General features: G+C 47.8%; 1 protein-coding gene across 2 annotated transcripts in view; it reads right to left on the minus strand.

The window, feature by feature from the left end:
- Positions 1 to 25,299, minus strand: part of MALT1 (MALT1 paracaspase) — a 71,000-nt gene that overhangs the window by 23,485 nt on the left and 22,216 nt on the right. Inside the window, exons 5-10 of one of the 2 annotated variants that reach the window (XM_060236106.1) lie at positions 24,966 to 25,144; positions 23,375 to 23,471; positions 21,805 to 21,837; positions 21,423 to 21,449; positions 18,267 to 18,299; positions 2,165 to 2,368 (exon numbers count right to left, since the gene is read on the minus strand). In XM_060236106.1, coding sequence (XP_060092089.1) covers positions 2,165 to 2,368; positions 18,267 to 18,299; positions 21,423 to 21,449; positions 21,805 to 21,837; positions 23,375 to 23,471; positions 24,966 to 25,144 — 573 coding nt within the window. The remainder of the gene's footprint in view (positions 1 to 2,164; positions 2,369 to 18,266; positions 18,300 to 21,422; positions 21,450 to 21,804; positions 21,838 to 23,374; positions 23,472 to 24,965; positions 25,145 to 25,299) is intronic. The other variant, XM_060236107.1, reaches the window with a different exon arrangement.

Consider the following 25,299-nt stretch of genomic DNA (forward strand, 5'->3'; position numbering starts at 1 on the left):
AGGGATTTTTTTTTTTGTAGCAGGAGCTCCTTTGCATATTAGGCCACACACCCCTGATGTAGCCAATCCTCCAGGAGCTTAAAGGGCTCTTATTCCAGAACCTACTATAAGCTCCTGGAGGACTGGCTACATCAGGGGTGTGTGGCCTAATATGCCAAGGAGTTGCTGCTACAAAAAAGAGCCCTGACACACACTAGATAATGTGCTTTGCAACTGGATTTTTACTGTGCAAGAATAGCAAAATCCACTAGCAAACAGTCACTGTGCGAAAGCACCCACAGTTTGACACAGCTTTTCATCTGAGCGCCTGCCTATTGGCCACAGCAAGGGCACTGCGGCCATGGGTTTAAATGCAGCTGACCAGCGACCGCCAAGAAAAGAGAATTGGGAAAGCATGAAGTCAGAAGATATGTGGGCACTCTTCCTGCTCCAATAAATCTTCCGGTCACGGTGACCCTTGGCTCAGCAGCAGAGAGTTGGTGGTGACCTTCTGAAAGTCACATCAGCCACCATTCAATGAATCAAAGGTACCTAATCAAAGGGAAATTATACTGCAGAATAGCTTCACCTTGGCACCCCTTGCAAAGAGGCAATCAGTGCAGAACTATTGCTTGAACGCCCTGACCCCTCCCTGCTTCACTTCTTGAGATATCATATGAATCAGCCTTATACTGAATCAGGCCTCTAGTCCATCAGGGTCAGTACCACCTATTCGGACAGGCAATGGCTCTCCAGGGTCTCAAACTGAGGTCTTTCACAGCACCTACCAGGGCTTTTTCTGTAGCAGGAGCTCCTTTGCATATTAGGCTACACCAAGGGTGTAATTCTAGCAGGAGCTCCTTTGCATATTAGGCCACACACCCCTGATGTAGCCAATCCTCCGAGAGCTTACAAGGCTCTTTTTTATAAGCTCCTGGAGGTTTGGCTACATCAGGGGTGTGTGGCCTAATATGCAAAGGAGTTCCTGCTACAAAATGTTCCTAATATGCAAAACAGTTCCTGCTACGAAGAAAAGCCCTGGCACCTACCACCTGAACCCTTTTAAGTGGAGATGTTGGGGACTGAACCTGGGACCTTCTGCATGCAAAGCAGAGGCTCTACCACTGAGCCACAGTCCCTCCCCCAGGTGAAGGAATCTTCCCTATAAATGCCATCAGTGAAAGCATAATTCATTTTTCACAACAGCAACTGTAACGCAGGGACGCTTGAATGACACAAATAGCTTTTTATAGGGGGGGGGAGATGGGAAGGGGAGGAGACAAAGCTCTAACTGATGTTATTCTGCACAAGTTCAATCCCTGGCATCCCTATTTAAAAGAATCTTGAGTATCAAAACTAGGAAAGAAAGCTGTAGAAGACAGTATGGAAACTCAGCATCGTGACTTTGCATGGGACAACTTAGTACGTTCTGCCTCTACAGTGTTTATGAACAATGATAAGAGCCAGGTCTGTGGACTGACACCTTCCTCATCCCCCCCTTGATTACTTGCATTTTTTAAAAAAATGGCTGTTTAGTAATTACAGGAATCAAGTTTTTCAGATGTTGAAGGGAGAAAAATGTACATAAAATTTTTTTACTCTTTTAATTGTACAGGATGGGGTGTTCAACTCGGAGTTTGTGGATGCTTTTGAGAATAGGTCGTTGGCACGGGTGGAATTCTAGCAAGAGCTTCTTTGCATATTAGGCCACACACCCCTGATGTAGCCTTGTAAGCTCTTGGGGGATTGGCTACATCAGGGGTGTGTGGACTAATATGCAAAGAAGCTCCGGCTAGAATTCCACCCCTGGTTGTTGGCATTGCCACAAAACGGCTACCATGGGAGCTGGGGTCAGTCACAAAAGGTCCAATGGCAAATACCTTCCTATGATGGAGGCTGCTATTTTTGAATGGGTACTTCCTACAGACCAGTGGATGATGCTTCCTGGGGTCTTTTGAATCACTTCCTGTTCCAGTGAAATGAAGAAAAGAGAGGATTGGCTCTGTGCTTCAGGGAAGAAATGCTTTGGGGAATCAGGTGCCTAGAAACACACTGGAGGGTGTCACCTTGGGTATTACCAGTACAAGACAAGGCCATTTCTTACAACAAAACCCCCCAAAATGTCAGGATATACAAGCAAGTAAATGTTTTCAAACAGATCTGTTTTTGCATCGTTTATTCTTACCATATACTCCTTTGTCCAGGAGCAATAAGAATTCATCGACAGCGTTCCGCATCTCAGGTTCAGTAAGATCCAGGAGGGAAACCACTTTGAAGTCCAGCTGCCTCAGGAGGTTGGTGAGTTCGTAAACATCCACCAAAGGTGCCTTCAGCTTCGGGTGCCTACGGTAGCACATGTTGCCCATCAGCAAGGCTACCTTGTCTACCGCTGGGAAAGCAAAGAACACTTTGGCAGGATTCCGAGTAGAGATGTACATTTCCACTCATTTACATTGGGTAAATAGACATTGCGGCCCCACCACCCAGAAGAAACTGCACATTCTGGGGGAAATGGAAACATACGCAGTTCTTTCTTGATTCTCATTATTTTTATGCTTTTAGTATAAAATGCCTTATTATAACTTAGTTTACTGTGTATACTATTTGCAGGACTCTTTTTCTAGTAGGAGCTCCTCTGCATATTAGGCCACGCCTCCCTGATGCAGCCAATCCTCCAAGAGCTTAGACGACTTTTAGTACAGGTCCTACTTTAAGCTCCAGAAAGATTGGCTACCTCAGGGGTGTGTGGCCTAATATGCAGAGGAGCTCCTTCTAGGAAAAAGAGCCCTTTGGCATATTTAGGGAATTTAAACTATGAACGGTTGTGAAAGTTGGGCAACGAAGGAAGCTGGCAGGAAGAAACCTTATTCATTTGAAATGTGGTGTTAAGAGTTTTCTGAATATCGTGGATCGCCACAAAAACAAATAAATGGGCTCTAGATCAAATCAAACCTGAACACTTTCTCAAAACTAAACTGAGGCTATTGTACGTTGGCCACATTATGAGAAGACAATAGTCACTGGAAAAGAAATAATGCTAGGTGTCACGGCTGGGGCCGGGTCAGGCAAAGTCCAGAGGCAGTCCGAGGTCTGTAGCCAGTAAGCAGGAGGGTCCGAGGCGCCAAATCCGAATCACTGTAGAAGTATCGCAGGTCTGAGGTCCAGAAGCCGAGGTCAGGGAGTCCAGAAGTCCAAAGCCAAAGTCAGGGAGTCAGGAACCAAAGTCAAGCCGGAGTGGATGCTAGAATGTCAGGGAGATGACTAGTTGCTTCCACAAAGCTTCCTCCCAAAGCCCACAGCTATATAGCCCTCTGCTGGCTGTTGCCCGTTTGGGCTAATTGCTGGCTCAGGGAGGCAGCCAGGATCCTGTTACCACTCAAGCATCCTTGCTCTTAGAAGGGCCAGAATCCTCTCAGAACTCAGGGCTCAGGGAGCGTCTTGCTTGTGAGCGTGCCGCCCTCCTCCGATCCCTGAGGTCCTGCCGGAGGCGGTCACGCACACGAGCCACCCGAGAGGGCGAGGCAGGGGGGCTGGGATCTTCTCCAGCAGGAGGCAGGGGCACTGGTGCAGGTGGCAGGGGCACAGTTTCCTCATCAGACTCAACTTCCTCTGAAGGGTCCCCAGCACCCATGACACTATCCCCCCCCCCAGGGCCCCCCTCCGTCGAGGGACCTGGAAGGTCGGGGTGGTCGTTGTGGAACTGGTGCACCAAGTCCGGGGCATGAAGATTGTCCTCGGGCTCCCAAGACCGGTCTTCTGGGCCGTATCCCTCCCAGTCCACCAGGTACTGGAGGCCTCCACGATGGTACCGGGAGTCCAGGATCTGGCGCACCTCATATTCTTCCTCGTCATCCACCAACACTGGTGGTGGCGGCGGTGGGGAAGGAGTCCGAGCTGGGTCAGGGGGTGCAGCCGGAACAAGGAGGGAGCGATGAAACACGGGGTGAATGCGGAGGTGGGGTGGCAACTGGAGCCTGAAGGCGACGGGGTTTATTTGTTCAACGACGGGGTAGGGTCCAATGAACCGTGCATCCAGCTTGTGAGACCGACCAGGCCGGCGCAGGTAGCGAGTTGAGAGCCACACCTGATCCCCCGGCTGCACTGGAGGGCCTTCTTGCCTCTTTCGGTCCGCAGCCCGTTTATATGCCTCCTTGGCTTGCTGTAGCTGCTCTCGGAGCAAGTCTTGGCTGGCACGGAGTTCTTGCAGGTAGGCATCGACGGCGGGGACATTCGTGGGTGGTAGGATCGCTGGGAAGAACCGAGGGTGGTACCCGTAGGTTGCAGCAAACGGGGTCATTTGGGTGGATGAATGGACCGCGTTGTTGTATGCAAACTCCGCTAGGGGCAATAGAGTGGTCCAGTCATCCTGCTGGTAACAGGTGTAACAGCGGAGATATTGCTCTAGCGTGGCATTGGTGCGCTCTGTCTGGCCATCTGTCTGTGGGTGGTAGGCCGAGGACAGGTGCACTCGAGTACCCAGGCTGGAATGGAGGGCTTGCCAGAACCGAGAGGAGAACTGAGGGCCCCGATCGGAGATCAGATGGGCTGGGAGTCCATGCAGACGAAAGATGTGTTGCAGGTAAAGCTGGGCCGTCTCCTGAGCTGTGGGGAGTTTCGGGCACGGAACAAAGTGGGCCATCTTGGTAAATAGGTCGACGACCACCCAGATACAAGTCTGACCCTTGGAGCGTGGAAGTTCCGTGATGAAGTCCATCGAGATGGTATCCCAGGGTCCTGAAGATGTGGGCAAGGGCTGCAGCAACCCTGAGGGTTTGGCTGGGATGTCTTTGGCCCGTCGGCAGACGTCACAGGAGCTGACATAGCGGGCAACATCAGCGCGAACTCGTGGCCACCAGAATTCCCTTGTCAGCAAGTGGGTGGTCTTATGCTGTCCAAAGTGCCCGGCAGGTAACGAGTCGTGGGTCAGGCGTAGCACTTCTGCCCGCAAGGGCCCGGGCGGCACATAGAGGCGTTCGCGGTGTAGCAAGAGGCCGCCTCGAGTCGTGAACTCCCCTGTTGGGTCATCTTGGAGAGCCTGGAGGTGTTGCTGGACCCAGGGATCATTGGCCTGGCTAGCCCGAATGTCCTCCACGAGTGCTGGTGAAGTGGAGGTGGCTGCAAATACTGAGGGCGGCAGGATTGGAGCAGCGGGCGCGGTCTCAGTTGAGGCAGGGGCGTATTCCGGTTTCCGGGAGAGCGCGTCTGCTTTCCGGTTCTGGGTATGGGGGATGTAGGAGATCCGGAAGTCGAAGCGAGAGAAGAATAGGGACCACCGGATCTGGCGCTGGTTGAGACGGCGGGTGGTCTGGAGGTGTTCCAAGTTCCGGTGATCGGTGAGCACTTGAACAGGGTGGCGAGCCCCTTCGAGGTAATGTCGCCAAACCTCAAACGCCGCCTTGATCGCGAGCAACTCCCTCTCCCAGATGGTATAGTTCCTCTCTGCAGCAGTGAGCTGCCGCGAGTAATAGGCGCAGGGCTGTAGTGGCTGGGACGGCTCCTCGCGCTGGGACAGCACTGCTCCCAGGGCCACGTTGGAGGCATCAGCTTCCACCGTAAAGGGAAGCTGGGGGTCGGGGTATCTCAGGAGTGGCCCGGTGGCAAAGCGAGTCTTCAGGGTGGAGAAGGCGTTATCGGCCTCTGGGGACCAGTGGAAGGGTTCTTTGGGGCGGAGTAGTTGAGTCAGGGGTGTGGTCAGGGATGCGTAGGCCGGGATGAATTGCCGATAGTAGTTGGCAAAACCGAGGAACCGCTGCAGGTCTTTGCGATTCTGAGGAGCCTGCCAGGTCAGGACCGCTTCTACTTTTTTCGGGTCCATGAGGATCCCCTGCGGTGACACGATGTGCCCAAGGAACTCGACGGAGCGCAGGTCGAAGTCGCACTTCTCCAGCTTGGCGTAGAGACCATGGGCTCGTAGGCGCTGCAGGACCTGGCGGACGTGCTCGGCGTGCTGGGCAGGATTGCGGGAGTAAATTAGGATGTCATCCAGGTATATGATCGCGAAGCGGTCGAGCAGGTCCCGGAATATGTCATTCATGAACCTCTGGAAGACAGCGGGGGCATTGGTCAGTCCGAAGGGCATTACCAGGTGCTCGTACTGCCCGTATCGGGTCCCAAACGCGGTCTTCCATTCGTCTCCGGGCCGTATGCGCACCAAATTGTACGCTCCACGGAGGTCCAGCTTGGTGTAGATTTGGGCCCCCTTTAGGCGATCCAAGAGTTCAGGGATCAGTGGTAGAGGGTACCGGTTGCGGATGGTGATCTTGTTCAGGGCCCGGTAGTCATTGCACAGCCGGAGCTCCCCACTTTTCTTCTTCACGAAGAGCACTGGAGCAGATAGGGGAGAGGTTGAGGGTCGGATGAATCCGCGTTTCAGGTTCTTGTCCAGGAAGTCTCGCAGAGCTGCCAACTCCGGCTCCGACATTGGGTACAGACGCCCCACCGGGAGTGGTGCCCCAGGTACCAAATCAATGGCACAGTCGTAGGGCCGGTGAGGGGGAAGCTGATCAGCTCCTGTCTCTTCAAAGACATCAGCAAAGTCCACATACTTCTGAGGGAGCTGAGGACCACCACTCGGGATGCCAGCTGCTAGAGTGGTGGGAGGAGTCAGATGGGGGCATGGGTCTCGGAAGCGTAGTTCCTGCTGGGCCCAGTCCACGATGGGGTTGTGCAGCTTCAGCCAGGAAAGGCCTAGAATCAGCGGGAAGCGAGGCATGCGGGCGACATCAAACCGCAGCTGTTCTTGGTGCTGCTGGACGTGGAAGGTGATGGGACAGGTCTCCTGGGTGACGGGGCCAGAACGGAGGAGGCGCCCGTCAATAGCCTCCACCAGCGACGGAATCCCTTTTGTCTGCACAGGGATCTGGTGCTGCTTCACAAAGGCGGCATCTATAAAACAGTGGGCCGCTCCCGAGTCCAGCATGGCATACACGAACAGCCAGCGTTCGTCAGGCAGACGGAGTTTGACTGGTAGCAGGAATGGCCCTGGGGTATCAGCCCGCTGTTCGGAGGACCCAGCTAGTCGCCCCAGGCTGGGGGGTCCACTTACGCCTGGGGCTGCCCTTTTGGCGGCGGTGGCAGCGAAGGTCCAGGTATCCGATGCTTAGCAGGGCAGCCAGAGGCATAGTGGCCTGCCGTGCCGCAGTAGAGGCACAGATTCTGCGTGCGGCGTCTGGTCTTTTCCTCTGGGGTCAGGCGGGGTCGAGCAGCTCCAAGCTGCATAGGCTCGTCCTTGGTGCTGGTACTAGCTGGGGACGGGCGAGGAGCCAGGTAGCACGGCGCAGGGAGCTGGCGCCCTCTGGTCTTGGCTTGGCGGCGACTTTCCAGGCGGCCATCGATGCGGAGGCAGAGGGTGATAAGTCCTTGGAGCGTGGGTGGCTGCTCCACCCTGGCCAGTTCATCCAGGACCTCCTCTGCCAACCCCTCAGTAAACTGGTCCATCTGGGCAGCCTCATTCCACGCCAAGTCCTGGGTCAGGAGCTTGAATTCAGTGGCATATTGAGCCACCGAGGAGTTGCCTTGTTTCAGTGTCCTGATCTTCCGGTTAGCTGTGGCTGCTTGGACTGGGTTTGAGAAAGCAGCAGACAGGTGGGCCTCAAACCCCTGGTAATCAGTCAGTAGGGGAGAGGACGCGACCAGTAAGGGTGTGGCCCATTTGGCCGCCTGCCCCTTTAACAGACTGATGACGAAACACACCTTGGTTTTGTCATTGAGGAAGTCCCGTGCTCTCAGTTCAAAGTGCAGCCGACACTGTGCTAGGAAGGCAGGAAATTCTTCCACGGCACCCCCAAATCTGTCAGGTGGGGGAACTGGGCACTTGGCTGGAGCACTGGCCGCAGGTTGTTGCTGCAAGTGCACTACTGCCTGTGTTAGCTGCTGTACCTGGGCTTGGAGCGCAGCCAGTAGTTCTGTGGTGTCACTTGCTTCAGCATCCATCCTGTGGAGTGGGTGTTTGTCGGTGGAAGCAATCTGTCACGGCTGGGGCCGGGTCAGGCAAAGTCCAGAGGCAGTCCGAGGTCTGTAGCCAGTAAGCAGGAGGGTCCGAGGCGCCAAATCCGAATCACTGTAGAAGTATCGCAGGTCTGAGGTCCAGAAGCCGAGGTCAGGGAGTCCAGAAGTCCAAAGCCAAAGTCAGGGAGTCAGGAACCAAAGTCAAGCCGGAGTGGATGCTAGAATGTCAGGGAGATGACTAGTTGCTTCCACAAAGCTTCCTCCCAAAGCCCACAGCTATATAGCCCTCTGCTGGCTGTTGCCCGTTTGGGCTAATTGCTGGCTCAGGGAGGCAGCCAGGATCCTGTTACCACTCAAGCATCCTTGCTCTTAGAAGGGCCAGAATCCTCTCAGAACTCAGGGCTCAGGGAGCGTCTTGCTTGTGAGCGTGCCGCCCTCCTCCGATCCCTGAGGTCCTGCCGGAGGCGGTCACGCACACGAGCCACCCGAGAGGGCGAGGCAGGGGGGCTGGGATCTTCTCCAGCAGGAGGCAGGGGCACTGGTGCAGGTGGCAGGGGCACAGTTTCCTCATCAGACTCAACTTCCTCTGAAGGGTCCCCAGCACCCATGACACTAGGAAGTTAAAAGGCAGTAGGAAATGAGGAAGATCCAGCAGGAAAGGGATTAATTTGATAAAGGAAGCCATGACCCCCAGGTTGCAAGACCTGAGTAAGGTTGGTACCCCCATAAGTCAGAAGCAGCTTTTTCTTCTTCTTTATCATCATCATCATGGCTTTTTCTACCAAAAAAGCCCGTCAGGAACTCATTTACATATTAGGCTACACCCCCTGTCGTCATTGTTTCATCTAGGGGGGTTGGTAGAAAAAACCCAGCAGGAACTCGTTTGCATATTAGGCCACACCCCCTGGTGCTGAGCCAGCCGGAACTACGTTCCTGTGTGTTCCTTCTCAAAAAAGAGCCCCTAATTATCATCATTATCATCAGGCATTGTATTTAGAATAGCCAGGACATCCTAAGATTGCCTGACACCAGACGTTCTAGTTCTTTAAGCATTATGTACCACTAGGTGGCGAACTAGCTTGTTTTTAAGGCAAGAGACATTTCAGAGGCAGTCCGCCATTGCCTGCGTCTGCAGCCAGTAACTGGTATTCCTTGAGGTCTCCCTTCCAAATACTAGCCAAGGGTGACTCTGCTTAACTTCTGACAAGATTGGGCTACACACTCACACAAAAAAAAAGAATTAGAAAACCAATGGCTCAGTTTTCTGCAAACAGAACTGCATGTGCATCCAGTCTGGGAAAGAGTTCTGAAAACTGCTATAGTGTATGATATCTTTGGCTTGGTGGTGGTGGACAGCACTGTCAAGTCGCTGTCTACTTATGGCCACTCTGAAGAGTTTTCAGGGCAGGAGATGAACAGAGGTGGTTTGCCATTGCCTGCAGACAGTGTGGCACAATGGTCAGAGTGCTGGAATGGAATCTGGGAAACCCAAGTTCCAATCCCCGCTCTGCCATGGAAGCTTACTGGGTGACTTTGGGACAGTGACACATTCTCTGCCTAACTCACCTCATGGGGCTGTTTGTGACAATCAAATGGAGAAGAGGAGAATGTTGTAAGCCGCTTTGGGTCCCCATTGCAGAGGAAAAATATGGGGCACAAGTGAAGTTAATAAATACAACTGGTAGGAAAAAACTGAAAACAGAGCAGGTGACCAAAACAAGCAAAAGTATTGATTTAGGCAGAAACAGCCTATCACAATAGGAATAGAAGCCTCTTTGAATGCTCAACTGAACTTTCAAAACTGAAAACCTTGACATACTATAATGCTCATTACTAGGGCTTTTTTTGTAGAACTCATTTTGTAAAACTCATTTGCAAATAAGACCACACCCCTGCGTTCCTGCTCAAAAAAAAAAAGCCCTGTCCATTACATAAAATGCAAGCAGAATCAGCCTAATTTAAACAATAACTACATCCTTGAAATATGGCTTCTCTCTACTCTACAATCAAGAAGTCAAAGATTTAATTTGTTCTACATGACAGCCTTCGTGCTACACATTTTGCATGAGAAGCACCTAGTCTTAAAAAACATTTCACTCATTCCACAAGAGGAAGGGTGGTCAAACCGCAGTTTGGGAGCCACACGTGGCTCTTTCACACACATTGTGTGGCTCTCAAAGCCCCCATCACCCCACTGGCCAGCTTGGAGAAGGCATTTTTCTCTTTAAATCACTTCTCCAAGCCAAACCAACTGGTAGCTTGGAGAATGTATTTGAAGTTAAAGTTGCTTTCTTTCCACCTCTCACTCTTCCTTCCTTCCTTCCTGTTTGGTGCAGTGGTTAAGTGCACGGGCTCTTATCTGGAAGAACCGGGTTTGATTCCCCACTCCTCCACTTGCACCTGCTGGAATGGCCTTGGGTCAGCCATGGCTCTTGCAGAGCTGTCCTTGAAAGGGCACCTTTTTGTGAGAGCTCTCTCAGCCCCACCTACCTCACAGGGTGTCTATTGTTTGGAGGGGGGGGGCGGAGATAAAGGAGATTGTGACCACTCTGAGACTCAGAGTATAGGGCGGGATCTAAATCCAATAATAATAAGAACAAGAGCAACAACGTTGTCATTGCCTTCTTCTCCTCCCTCCCTCCCTCCCTCATCTCTCAAATATATGACATTCCTGTCTTGTGGCTCTCAAACATCTGACATGTATTCTATGTGGCTCTTACATTAAGCAAGTTTGGCTACCCCTGGCCACTGTATGATACAGAGTGTTGGACTGGATGGGCCGTTGGCCTGATCCAACATGGCTTCTCTTATGTTCTCAGTATGAAGAGATGGAGCCAGCCGTAGGAATGCATTCATTCCCTGCCCCCTCTGAGGACCCACCATTCCCTCTGATGATCCAGCCTCCCCCTTCCTTTCCTGTTTCTTTTTGCCATCAAGTCAAACTGAATTCTGGCAACTCCTAGAGGGGCTTGAAGACAAGTGACTTTAGAGGTGGCTTGCCATTGCCTGCCTTGGCATCACAACCCTGGTATTCCTCTGAGATCTCCCATCCAAACACTAGGCCAGGGCCAGCCCTGCTTAGTTTCCAAGATCTGATGAAATCGGGCTTGCCTGGGCTGTCCGGGTCAGGGCTCTCCCTTCCTTTCTTAACCCCAGAAGCAACTAACATGGCAATGACACACAAAGGTGCTGAACCAGACTGGTGGTCTTAACAAGGTCAACACCCTCTGCTCTGACCAGTAGCAACTCTCCAGTCTCTTGGGTCAACATTTTTCACATCCTCTACTCCCTGATCCTTCTCACTGGAGATGCTGGGGACTGAACCTCAGATCTTCTGCCTGCCAAGATGCTGAACCACTGAAGCGCAGCACCACCTAAACCATGACCTTAACCATGGTTACAACCAGTGTTCCCTCCAAGCTGTGGAGTTTTGTGAGCAAAAATTCTACTTTGTGAGCTACTGGCATTAAAGTTGTGAGCTACTGGCATTAAAGTTGTGAGCTACTGGCATTAAAGTTGTGAGCCACTGGCATTAAAGTTGTGAGCTACTGCATTAATTAGCTTGCTCTGGGGCCATTTCTCCTGAGCTAAGACAAAAATGTGTGAGCCAGAGGCTAAAAACATGTGAGCTAGCTCACACTAACTTAGCTTAGAGGGAACATTACAACTAAGCAGAGTTTTTATTAAGCAGGGTTTAAAACCAGCATGGTTTCAGGTCACAGTTCAACAATAAAACTAAAAAAGGATGGGAGGAGAAAGCCTAGTTAAAGGAGCTCTAACACTACAACCTTCTGTACTCTGTCCTGTCGTTTTCAATAATGAAGATTGTAATATAATATATGTCAGCAGCAATAAATCCTAAAAAGAGTTACATCTTTCGAAACTCACCAACTTCAGTGGATTTAGAAGTGTGTGACTCAGATTAGGATTGCATTGTTAGGTTCAGTTCTGGTATTATGCCAAACAATGGTTTGCCGTAACCTTAATTTAGAACCCAACCGCGGTTTGAGTTTCCAAACAGAGAGGCAAGATAAAGGTTAAGTTAGTCCCTTGTGCCAACACCAGTCGTTTCCGACTCTGGGGTGACGTTGCTTTCACAATGTTTTCACGGCAGACTTTTTACGGGGTGGTTTGCCATTGTCTTCCCCAGTCAACTACACTTTACCCCCAGCAAGCTGGGTACTCATTTTACCGACCTCAGAAGGATGGAAGGCCGAGTCCTGAACCCAGCTTCCGCCGGGGATCGAACTCAGGTTGTGAGCAGAGCTTAGGACTGCAGTACTGCAGCTTTACCACTCTTCGCCACGGGGCAAACCAGGCAGTAAAGTTGCTTATGCCCTGAGCAATCCAGTTGCTAATTGCAATTGCCAATGGAGACAGCTGTAACTGTCACATCAGACATTGATTGGATTCTAAACCACAGTGAAGCTTTCTAAACCACAGTCTGGCAGAGTATCTCAACTGAGTTTGGTGTTTATTATTTTTTCTTTTAAAACATTTCCTGTCTGTAATTCTTCTGATACTGCATATTTTGCTATTCTGTCTGAAAATACCAATGAAGGGATTTGTAAAAAGAATAAACAGGCTTCAGCTTCAAAAGCAGAAGAAGCAGATCTGACAGGTTTCCCGAACACAATCACAGACGGATCTCTTTGCCTTGGACTTCATTCACTGTGTGCACTTGAGGCTTTAGAAATAAACAGATAATTTATAGATGAAATACAATCTGCAAAGCTCCATCACAACGAAAGCCATTTTACTGAGACAGTTACAAATGATTACAACGCTCTCCCAGTTTCAGTGGCCACCTGTTTCGATGGTTCATGCAATGGAGTCGTTAATACAGGCCTATTTACACTGACAGCATAATATCTTTGAGCTCTGCTTATCCCAAGATAAACTATAAATTAGTAAGGACAATTTACAAACTGCCAAGCTTCATATAAACAGAAGACAGCACACATTCTGTTCCTCTTTTGAGAATTCAGTCCTGAAAAATACAAAGGCGTCACTTTTTTGCATCGTTTATCAAAATCTGGGGTAGAAATTCCAACATTCAGCCTCTGCTTTACCCAGGAAAGTCACGGGGCCCTTGCTATCTCCAACATACCTGTCATAATAAAATAAATTGACAAAGAAGGAGACTGGATTTATACCCTTGCCCTTCACTCGGAGTCTCAGAGCAGCTTACAACCCTTCCTCACAAAAGACACCCTGTGAGGTAATTGGGGATGAGAGACCTCTGAGAGAACTGCTCCTGACAGAACAGTTGTGAGAGGACTGTGGCTGATCCAAGGTCACCCTGCTGGCTGTATGTGGAGGAATAAGGAATCAAACGCTGTTCTCCAGATTAGAATCTGCCGCTTTTAATCACTACACCAAACTGGCTCTCCAGACGTCAATGGCCTGTGACCTGTGCTTAAACTACAGCAACCTATACCAACATGTTGTAATTTCAGGTCTCCCCTGGAGGCTGGCATACTTATGAGGAAGAAAGGGGAAAAAACTGAATATGGTCAGAGAAAAGGCTAGGATAGAATCTTTCTCCTCCATGCTCTGCTTTTTTGTATGGATTTTCACTGGGTTCGTTTTTAAATATGGAGGAAGGTACGATTATACCCACTACTAGCAACAATGAAGTAACCCACAGTTTTGTCATGTGATGGGTTAGGCTACCTAGGTCAGTCTTTACTTAATCTTCTGCTGTGTACATCTCTCTTTCTCCCCTCACCCCTTCAGCATGCAAATAGCTTGTTCATCTCTGGCTGCAGTGCTTAATTAGGAACAAGAAAGTCAGTGCTGTTGCCCACGAAGCCCTCTCTTCCCCTTTCCTCTAGAGCAGCAAAACAAGCTGCAAAGGCATTAATGCCAGTGCGCAGCTCTTGGCCAGTCTTTGCAAAACCAGCAAGTGGCTTGACAGTGCAATTCTAAACCAAGAGGCACCCTTCAAAGTCTATGGAAGTCAATGGGATTGGGGAAGGGGAGGAGTTACTCTGTTCAGGACGACTGCAGTGCAAGTGGTCAGTCTTCCTTCTCAGCACACCACTCCAATCTGGATCTGAAGAAGTGTGCTTGCACACAAAAGCTTACACCTTGAATAAAACTTTGTCGGTCGTACAGGTGCTGCCAGACTCAAACTTTGTTCTGCTGCTTCAGACCAACACAGCTACCCACCTGAATCTGCTCCAATCCAAGTTATTTCAGAGTTGAGACACAAAATGGAGAAGATGACAATACACCAATCGGTAGTCGCTAATCCAGATAACTTCCTTTCATCATACAGATAAGTTTCTATTGTGCAAACAAAGCAGCCTAGCAAGGACATACATGAATCTGCCTTATGCTGAATCAGACCATGAAGATCAGTTCTGCCTACTCAGACTGGCAGCAGCTCTCCGGGGTCTCCGGCAAAGGTCTTTTGCATCGCCAGTTTGGTGTAGGAGAGCCAGTTTGGTGCAGTGGTTACGTGCACATCTGGGAGAACCAGGTTTGATTCCCCACTTCTCCACTTGCAGCTGATGGAATGGCCTTGGGTTAGCCATAGCTATTTCAGGAGTTGTCCTTGAAAGGGCAGCTGCTGTAAGAACTCTCTCAGCCCCACCTACCTCACAGGGTGTCTGTTGTGGGGGGGGGGGGGAGGTAAAGCAGATTGTGACCGCTCTGAGATTCAGAGTGTAGGGCAGAATATAAAATATTATCATCCTCTTCTTCTGCAGCCAGATTCTTTAACTGGGGGTGCCGGGGATTGAACTGGGGACATTCTGCATGTAATGCAGAGGCTCTGCCACTGAGCTACGGTCCCACAGTTTAGCAGTGCACACTTGTCTTAAAGGAAGCATTAAGCTTCCTAAAACCTTCATAGCATATAGCTAGAGAAAACCAACAGCAAAGAACCATTGCTAGAAAGAGATTTCTGGGATAGAAGGACTGGTCCCTCAAGGCAGCGCTCTGTTTTTTAGGCCGGGTTAGCCTGCAAACAATGGATTCATCCTCTACACCAACACATGAAGCTGCCTTACATTGACTCTGACCCTTGGTCTATCATAATCAGTACTGTCTACTCAGACCAGCAGTGGCTCTCCAGGGTCAGGAAGAGGTCTTGCTCATCACCTACTTGCTCATCACCTACTTTTAAACTGAAGATGCCAGGGATTGAACCTGGGACTTTCTGCATACAAAGCAGATCTTCTTCCACTGAGGTCTGAGGAAGAACGTGCAGTAAAAAAGGGCGGGGGCGGAAGGGGGAGAAGCAGCCTTGTAGTGCAACGAAGGAGTAGAAAAGTGCAACGATTCGGAAGTGCAACGAAGGAGTAGAAAATGAAAGAATGCAGCTTCCCTTAAAAGTGGCTCAACCACGCTTTGCTAACCCGAGAGAAGTGGGTTTGTATGAACAGGTAAATAAATTTCGCTAGCAGTCAGTTACTGAAACGGGTCTGTCTGAAAAAATCCATTAGCAACCAGTTACTACAACAGAATACAAAGGGAGTTTGAAAAAGACAAATGTGTGGATGAAGCCGATGTCACAGATCTTGAGATAGCCCAGGCTAGCCTGATATGAACATATATATAGCAGGATTCAGCAGGAGCTCACAGCAGCACAGCTCCTGAACCTTTCTGAGGGTTCCCCCTCTTCCTCCCCACTTCCCTTGTCCACTGAATAGTAGGTGCAGCTGCATAACAATCCCTGGATTAAGAGAGCAGCCAGCCAGCAGGGGCTTTGCCACGCCCCCAGCAGCCCTCATTAACCCCTGGAAAGCCCATGTCACCCTTTCTCCACTTCTTATGTGACTTTGATTGGTAGGTGGTTTGCTGGCCTTTTGACTTGGGGGGGGGGGCACCCAGGAGAGCAAGGTCTGCTTGGGCTGGCTAGAGATCTGGCTTGCCCGGGGTTCTCTTTTCTTGCATCAGATTGCTTTTGGCTGTGGGGAGGGGCAGCATATACTAATGAGTTATGCTAATAAGCTCTTCCACCTATTATTTATTTATTTACAAAACTACCCTTATATATGGTTCAGTTAGTTAGTACTTCGATGGGAGACCACCAAGGAAGTCCAGAGCCGCTATGTAGAGGCAGGCAATGAATGGCAAACCACCTCTTAATATCTCTTGCCTCAAAAGCCCTACAGAGTTGCCATAAGTCGTGTAATGTACTGAGAACCGAGACGGTTTGAAGGCAACATGGTTTATTCAGTAGCACATTACAAGAGGGAGAGCACGCGGGCCAGGCCCCGCTTATATACATTGCCCGGAACTGCTCCCTCAACTGGCCAGGCCAATCCTGGTCAGACAAACTTCCCGCCACAGCTCTTGATGGGCGGGGCATCTGGCGAGCTCCATCCGGGGACCCGGGGGTCGCCTTCAGTAGCGATTGCCATGCTGCATAACAGCTTATGTTCAATACATAACAAGTCGGCTACCAGCTGATGGCCAAAACAACAACAACAAAACCCAATTTATAACAGCCAGGTGTGAAGATCTACATTTGTTTTCTATCCCTCAGGTACAAAGAGGTATTTAAGACAGAGATCTAAAACATAAAGTTCTATGTAATGAAAGCTGGAATTTTGCAGCACCATAAAGCCTGGCATATTTTTTATTCTATTCTAAGTTTCCACAAGCTAAGCAAGAACCCACCTTCTTGCCCATAAAAACTTATGCTAGTAATAAAAAGCTTGCTAGTCTTTAATTAGTTTAGAATATCTATAGCTGGCCTATTTAAAATAAATCCTCTACTTCTTCCTAAAGTGCTGAATAGTCTTTTTTCTCAGGTATTTCAATTATTGTTATATTGTTTTGTCTAAAAGCCCATGTGCTATGTAGGCATTCTTGAATAAATGAATAACATGTATACTAGCATACAGTAATTTAAAAAAAATATTGTAGCATGCAGTAATTTTTAAAAAAATCTGTTGAAAATCAATAAAACCAAATCCCATAAAGGGCAGGCCTTAAAAGCACAAAGGCAAAGAACTGTAACGTTCAGGGCTCATTTTGTAGCAGGAGATAATTTGCATATTAGGCCACACCCCACTGATGTAGCCAATCCTCCAAGAGCTTACAGGACTCTTATTACAGGGCCTACTGTATGTACATATGTGTGTGTGTGTGTGTGTATATGTGTATATATATATATATATATGTACTGTACGTATATATACATGTATGTATATACATGTATGTATATATACTGTATGTATAGTTCCCCACTAACTACTGTATGTATATATGTGTATATTACAGGGCCTACTGTATGTATATATATATGTATGTACTGTACTGTATGTATATATGTATATATGTGTGTGTGTGTGTGTGTGTGTGTATATATATATACACACATACACTCTTATTACAGGGCCTACTGTATGTATATATGTGTGTATATATATATATATATATATACACACACACACATATATTGTGTGTGTGTGTGTGTGTGTATATATATATATATATATATATATATAAAATTTGGCCACTGTGTGAAATTTTTTTGGCCACTGTGTGACACAGGGTGTTGGACTGGATGGGCCACTGGCCTGATCCAACATGGCTTCTCTTATGTTCTTATGTGACGCAGAGTGTTGGACTGGATGGGCCACTGGCCTGATCCAACATGGCTTCTCTTATGTTCTTATGTGACACAGAGTGTTGGACTGGATGGGCCATTGGCCTGATCCAACATGGCTTCTCTTGTCAGCTTTTGAGGATTGGCTACATCAGCGGGGTGTGACCTAATATGCAGAGGAGCTCCTGCTACAAAATGAGCCCTGGAACACTGCTGTTTAAGAACTGTTTTATGCACAGAGATGTCTGACTTCCTTAAACAGCACGAAGTTTGAGTCCAGTGGCAAGACGTGTGCACACATAAAAAAACCCGTACACCCAGAATTCAACTTTGTTGGTCTTAAAGGTGCCCCTGGGCTCCAACTTTGTTCTGTTGCTTCAGACCAACATGACTTCCCATTTGAATCTTCCCTAAACCACATTCTCTCTCCATTCAGACACCACAGACTACGGATCAAAAGTCAAGACTGCAAGAAAACTACTGATACAGGCAAAAAGCTAAAGAAAACTGAACTTAGTCAAATCCTACACACATCTATGCTACCTTAAATACAAAATGCAGCAACAAGCCCCACTGATTTCAAAAGCGCATGGCTGCAATTCAAAGCTAAGTGAGCACAGCAATGTATCTAATCTTGCGTGTTACATTTTAATGACTTTATAATGCAGTTGAATGTTCTTATCGTGTTTTACTACATAAGCCACCTCCAGCAGGTTCTGTAGGGAAGGCAGCGCAGGCATTTCCTAAACAAGCATGAAAATAAATTACTCACCAAAATGCCTTTCAGTTGATTGTTCCACGAGATCTGTTTTGTGGGAAAAAAGGGAAATGAAAAAAGTGAATTCACTACCACTAACCACATCTGCAAACATTCAATTTTTTTTTTAAAGTTTGCTAGTTCTGATGCACCTCACCTTTTGATTTAATTAAGGCTGCACCCCAATGGAACAAGGTATACAAACCATAGCGATGGAACAATGTATACAACCCAGGGCTGTCACAATCTCATTCTCATTTCCCCCACCTCCCACCAAGAATCTTTTGTCAAACACAAACTCCTTTTACACAGAACATATCAATGCAGGCACGTAGGTTAAACAGAACTAGTTTCCCCACTAACTAGGATCCAAAAACTAAATAAAAATATACAGAAATCTAGTGGCTCCTTGAGTACAAACAATATTTATTTCAGTATGAGCTTTTGTGAGGCAGCGTTCACTGCTCTAGATGCAATATTTGCACAAAGTCCATACTGGTATAATATTGCAAGTTAATAAGAAAGGAGTCCCCAGCCTTTTTGAATCTGTGAGCAGTTTTGGAACTCTGACACAGGGTGGTGGGCGCAACAACAAAATGGTTGCCATCAGGGGAAGAATTCTAGCAGGAGCTCCTTTGTATATTAGGCCATACCCCCTGAAGTAGCCAATCCTCCAAGAGCTTACAAGGCTCTTTTTACTAAGCTTTTGGAGGATCGGCTACATCGGGGTGTGTGGCCTAATATGCAAAGGAGCCCCTGCTAGAATTCCACCCCTGGTTGCCAAAGAAGGTGAAGTCAGCCACAAAATGGCTGCCACAGGAAAGCAGAGCCAACTGCAAAAGGTCAAGGAATGGGGTCATGAAAAACTCCTATACTGACCCTTGTATATGTGCTTAGAATTGTATCTATAAACTGGAGTTCTTGCCTGGCTCACTGGGGACTGAAGGACAGAGCTTGGGGGACTCGGGAACAATAGGCAGCAGGATCCAAATCCACAGCCCTGCTCCAATCAAGAGCCATCGACTGGTTTGAATGGTCCAGTCACAGGCAGGGTGGGAACAATGGGTGTGTATATATAGGGGGCCTCGCGGCCCTGGTAGTCAGTCTTCGTAGGCAGCGCTATACCATGCTGTATTCAATAAAAGAGCTATATTCACTACCACCTCGCCTCATTACTGCGTAGAATCCACTATATTATACTGACTCTTCAACATTTAAGGCAGAGGCTCTGTTTAAGAGGATGCCTTTTAATCCGCATAGACAATCAGATCTCCAGTGGACAATTAGAAGCTCTGCTAGGCAGAAATGCCAACTGTCCCTGATACTTTCTAAAATCACTTGGCAGACACTAAGAAATGGGTGGAGAGCACCATGTACGGGACCATGTTGGAGACCCTCTGTTTTAAAATGCCACTCAAACTTACTTTGGTGTTCTACCACAGAGTAACATGGTTACCGCACTAGATATTGGATATATATCTTGCCCTATATTCTGAATCTCAGAGTCACAGAGCGGTCACAATCTCCTCTACCTCCCCCCGCTCCCACAAAAGACACCCTGTGAGGTAGGTGGGGCTGAGAGAGCTTTTTACAGCAGCTGCCCTTTCAAGGACAACCTCTGCCAGAGCTATGGCTGACCCAAGGCCATTCCAGCAGGTGCAAGTGGAGGAGAGGGGAATCAAACCCGGTTCACCCAGATAAGAGTCCGCACACTTAACCACTACACCAAACTGACTCTCATTAGATTAAACTGTACCTGCCACAGCGGACTAACAGCGCAATCTGAAACAGAGCCACACTTTTCTAGACTCGTTGACATCGATAGGTTTAGAAGGGTGTAATCCTGTTGAGGACTGCACTGTAAACCCAGAAAAGTAGCAGCATCCCTCCACTTCCTGAAGCCATTCATTCCAGTGTGATTCACTGAGCTGAAGTTGCCATTGCCAATCCTTGCTGCTAAAATCTAAGGGCCAAACTAAGTATTTGTGTTTTTTAGGTTGCCTGGACCTGATTCACCCTCCCTGTAACTATATAGCAGCTGGAGGGAATGCCTCTTTTAAGACAACAGAGCCAAATTCTGTAAAAAACTGGAAATTACTCCCCCATGTAGGGCTTTTTTTTTGTAGCAGGAACTCCTTTGCATACTAGGCCACACACCCCTGATGCAGCCAATCCTATGGGAGCTTACAATAAGCCCTGTACTGACAGCCCTGTAAGCTCTTGGAGGATTGGCTACATCAGGGGGTGTGGACTAATATGAAAAGGAGTTCCTGCTACAGAAATGCCCTGCTCCCATCCCATGCCATTGCAGCTCAGGAAAACAGCCTAGAAGGGGACGGTGGGAGCCCCTCCACTCTCCAAACCACAGTCCAGAGCCGTAATAGACTCTGCCCGATTTGTAAAGAGACGTTCCCTGCAGCTGCTGTGAGTCACCTGTTATTGTTTTCTTAAATGCAACATCTCGTTTGGCCCTGTGCAAAGGCCCAAGGCAGGCTGTTCAAAAACAGAGGATTTGCTATACAAAAGATTCTGTTGCTATAAACGTACTGCTTGCATTGCCAAGGCACACATAACATATGTTCTCTGTTTGAGAAGGTAGATGGAATGCTTTTTCACTTTCACTGCTGTGTACGCAACATTCCACAGGACTGGATATTTTGGACCCCACAGCAGCACTTGGCAAAAAAGCAAAACACGGACTTCTGAAGCCAGGGAGGGATTGACATGACCTTCAGGCAGGCATTTTGGGGAACAAAATGCCTGGCGTAAACCCTAATGAAGTCATTGTTTGATACCATGGATTTTCCGGACTCAGAATACCTGACGTGTTTCCATCACGGAATTATCATCTATTTTACATTCAGGCCACGGAAGTTTATAACTTTGTCCTAGTTTTACAATAAATCACTGGAGACACAATTTTGGCATAGCCAGCTTCAAGAGGGGATTGGATCAACCTATGGAACAGAGGTCCATCAGTGGCTACTAGCCACAGCGTATTGTTGGAAATCTCTGTCTGGGGCAAGTGATGCTCTGTATTCCTGGTGCTTGGGAGGGGGCAACAGTGTGAGGACTTCTAGTGTTGACTGGATGGGGCCACCGGCCTGATTCAACATGGCTTCTCTTATGCTCTTATGTTCTTATGGTTTGATGAATTAACATTATACTTACCAGGCCCTCCAATGCCAGTTAAATCTTCTGAAAGGGAATACAGAAAACTGAGCAACCGTGCATTTGACAGACATATTAAAAGGACATTCATGAACAGATCTAACAGAAAGCTAAAGATGAAAGGAAGATCGTGTTTAATGATTGTGGCTTACGATGGTGTGTTAAATATGGTACATTCTTTGGCAAAGGAAAGGACATTTTAGTATCATTAACAGAAGATGTAAATGGAGGAATGAGAACGTGAAGAGGGAACTCAACACAGTACACAGCACAAACTCCCAATGCAGCAAAGAGATCCTACTGTGATTAATGTTATAACATCTGTGATTCCCAGCATGCAGAATTCACCAAGAAGCTCTACTACATCAAAGGCTGCCTTTACCTTCAGTGCATTCTACTGCAATAGACTTTCCACCTTGGGTTTCAAGAAAACAAAAAGAAAAGTTCTTGATTTCATTCAGACATGGATTCAGTACAAGTGGAAAAGAATCTAGGGCAATTTAACTACTTAAAAGATTGATTATGAGTTAGTCATGGATGTGTTGTAGAGCGGTCAGACTGCTTGATTAGGCTCCGGAAGACCCAAGTTTGAATCCCTGCTCTGCCATAGATGCTCGCTGGGGGGGCCTTGGGCCAATCACTCAGCCTGTCCTACTTCACAGGGCTGTTGTGAGGATAAAATGGGAGGAGAAGAGAACAATTTAAGTGGCGCTGGGTCCCCTCCGGGGTTTAAATGAAATAAATAATTTAAATCAAGGTAGAGCAGGCTGACGCAGCTTTCAGACTACGTGGTACATTGCCCCCACCTCTGCAACGGAGACCAGCTGGTCAGCAAAGACAAACAGACAAGTGACGCTTTTGATCTAGAAGCTTCCTGCATTGATCTCGGCTTCCTTGCTTGAATCATCGGCTGACTGTTCCATTGGTACCTTTCTGTAATGCTTCTCCTTGCAGAAGATCATCTGACCTTGTCTGAACTGTTTAACCTCTACATCGCACACTCACCTCTCCAACGGTTAGACTCACCAGCAGCGTCATGTACGCAGGAGAAACCGGACACCTGGCATCAGCAGATAAGCTCTGCATCACATTGCAAATTTCTAAGTATGCTACTGTATAAAAGAGAACTCACCGGTTCTCATATTAAGAAGGTGTGCTTACATGTATGCGGGGTGCAACTGTCCCACTGGGGTGTTTTGACCTAAGAGTAACCAAAAAGCTACTTCTGAATTAAATTCCTCTGCCATTCACATACATGCAAAGATGGGTGTACTGGGGTATAATAATGCATGCAGAAAATGCATATGGAGCATAACTTATAATGTGACATTAAGAGCCAGATTTGAGTCCAGGGGCTCTTCAGAGCTCCATGGTGCAGAGTGGTAAGGTGCAGTATTGCAGTCCAAGCTCTGCTCACAACCTGAGTTTGATCCCAGCAGAAGCTGGCTCAAGGTTGGCTCAGCCTTCCATCCTTCCGAGGTCAGTAAAATGAGGACCCAGCTTGCGGGGGGAGGGGGAAGTGTAGAAGAATGGGGAAGGCAATGGCAAACCATCCCAAAAAAAGTCTGCCAAGAAAACGTCATGATGTGACGTCACCCCATGGGTCAGTAATGACTCGGTGCTTGCACAGGGGACTACCTTTACCTGGTTTTTTAGCACCTTAGAGACCAAAAAGCTTTCAAGAGTCAAAACTCCCTTTGTCAGACAGGTGGAATTAAATGAGAGAAAAGGCTGGGGAAGGGAAGAAGCATAACCAGAACAGAGGGAGGGAGGAAAAGAAGAACAAGGGGGCGGGGGACAGGAGAAGAGGCCTGAAGGTGGGGGGTGTAAATGGAATTCCCCTCCCCTGTAAGCTTCTGCAGGTGCCTTGCTTCTTTGGCCCATTTTCCCAGCAGTCATTGCTGGTTTTCATATGCAGAATTCTGCTGATCACACTCACTAAGGTTTCTTACCTACAATAACTTCTGCTTTCTTGCTTTCTTGAGCCTCTTGGTCATTGTATACATGGCACCAGTATGTGCCTTGATGTTCGATGTCCACACAGGAAACCTAGGTAAACACAGAAATTCCCTAATAAGAAATAGACAGCTTCAAGAAGGGGCCGGATAAATCTATGGAGCAAAGGTCCATCAGTGGCCGTTAGCCACAAGGTATAGATGGAACACTCTGTTGGGAGCAGTAATGCTCCATATTCTTGGTGCTTGGGGGCAACTGTGGAAGGGCTTCTGGAGTTCTGGACCCAATGGTGGACCTCTTGATGGCACCTGGGTTTTGGCCACTGTGTGGCATAGAGCATTGGTCTGGATGGGATATTGGTCCGATCCAACCTGGCTTCTCTTACGTTCTTAAATATTGAGCGGGGGGGGGGGCAGTTCTGGAGGAACACAGTGGAACAGAGTTTCAGAACCTCTTTGTGGAAACAAAATTCTCAAAAAAAGTTTATTTATTTTATTTTTTATTTAAAAGTTTAAAAGTTCATGAGGGGCATCCATGTGTTTCTCCTTCATTTATCTCTTGTGAGTTCTGGCATCTCTTTTTCTAGGGGAGAAAAACCCTGCTTATGAGTGGATTCTCACTTTTAAAACGACAACACTTAAAAATCAAGATACTCAGAATTCCAGAAAACTGCCTGATTTAAAATTTTAAAAATCTTGTTCTCTTTTCAAAGGAACCCAGGGTTCTCCCCTCCGTCAGTTTCCTCTCACAACAACCCTGTGAGGCAGGTAAGTCTGAGAAAAAGAGGAAGAGTGGCTCAAGATCATCCAGTGAGCTTTGTAACTGAATGGAAACTTTAATCCTGGTCCCTCCACTCCTAAACCAAGACTCTTGACTATTTCATCACACAGACTCTCATACCAATGCAGATTTTTTTTTCTCTTTATGGAACTTAATATGGACTGCCTTAAGGATATCACAGCTATGGAAGAGATGGTTTATAGCATTTGTGAACAGGCTGAGGTGTAGAAATGCACCGTTTTCTTAAAATAAGACATTGGTACCCCTTCTGAGGTCGGCAAAATGAGTACCCAGCTTGCTGGGGGGAAAGTGTAGATGACTGGGGAAGGAAATGGCAAACCACCCCGTAAAAAGTCTGCCGTGAAAACGTTGTGATGTAACGTCACCCCAAAGTCGGAAACGACTGGTGCTTGCACAGGGGACTACCTTTACCTTTTACCCTGGAACAAAATGATTGCAAACCCTTCCTGAATGTCCATTATGAATTTCAACAGGCTGCCGGGTAGGTGGAAAGCATCTAACTCTGCATCATGTTTCCAGGAACAATTAAAAACTTTTTGCGCCATCTCCACCCACCCAGCTCATGTGTTCGGAAATAGGATACAGGGCAATTAAAGTCACTTCGGCATTCAGCGCTCCAAAGAGATCCAAGCAAGCCTTATCAGCATGCAAATGACAGAGCACCAGGAAGCTAGAGAACATGTCAATTTATATATACGAGGCTTTCAGGAATACAGTTAAAAATAAACTTAATTTTCAGGAGGCTTTGAATTTACATTCAACGGAACAAAAATAACAAAGACTCACCACATATGCCTTTTTATCCCCATTCGTCAGTGGAGATCCATTCTTGAACCACTGGTATTGAGGCGTGGGAATCCCAACAACTCCGCATTGAAGCACCAATTTTTCCCCAGCTACTAGATTCTGGGACTGTGGATGGGTGCAAATATAAAGCGTTTCCCCAGGCAGATCAAAAGAGCTTCCTTAAATTGGAGGGGGGGAAGAGAAAGAAAAAAAGAGAAAGAACTAAAATTTTAAATGTTCAAAGTTAAACTTGCTGTTTGGAGGCAAAAGGCACATGTGAAGCAGCCTTACAGTAAATCACACCATCTGTCCTATCAAACTCTGTACTATTTAC

This window comes from Heteronotia binoei, chromosome 4, assembly GCF_032191835.1.
Source record: "Heteronotia binoei isolate CCM8104 ecotype False Entrance Well chromosome 4, APGP_CSIRO_Hbin_v1, whole genome shotgun sequence".
In the NCBI taxonomy this organism is placed as follows: domain Eukaryota; kingdom Metazoa; phylum Chordata; class Lepidosauria; order Squamata; family Gekkonidae; genus Heteronotia; species Heteronotia binoei.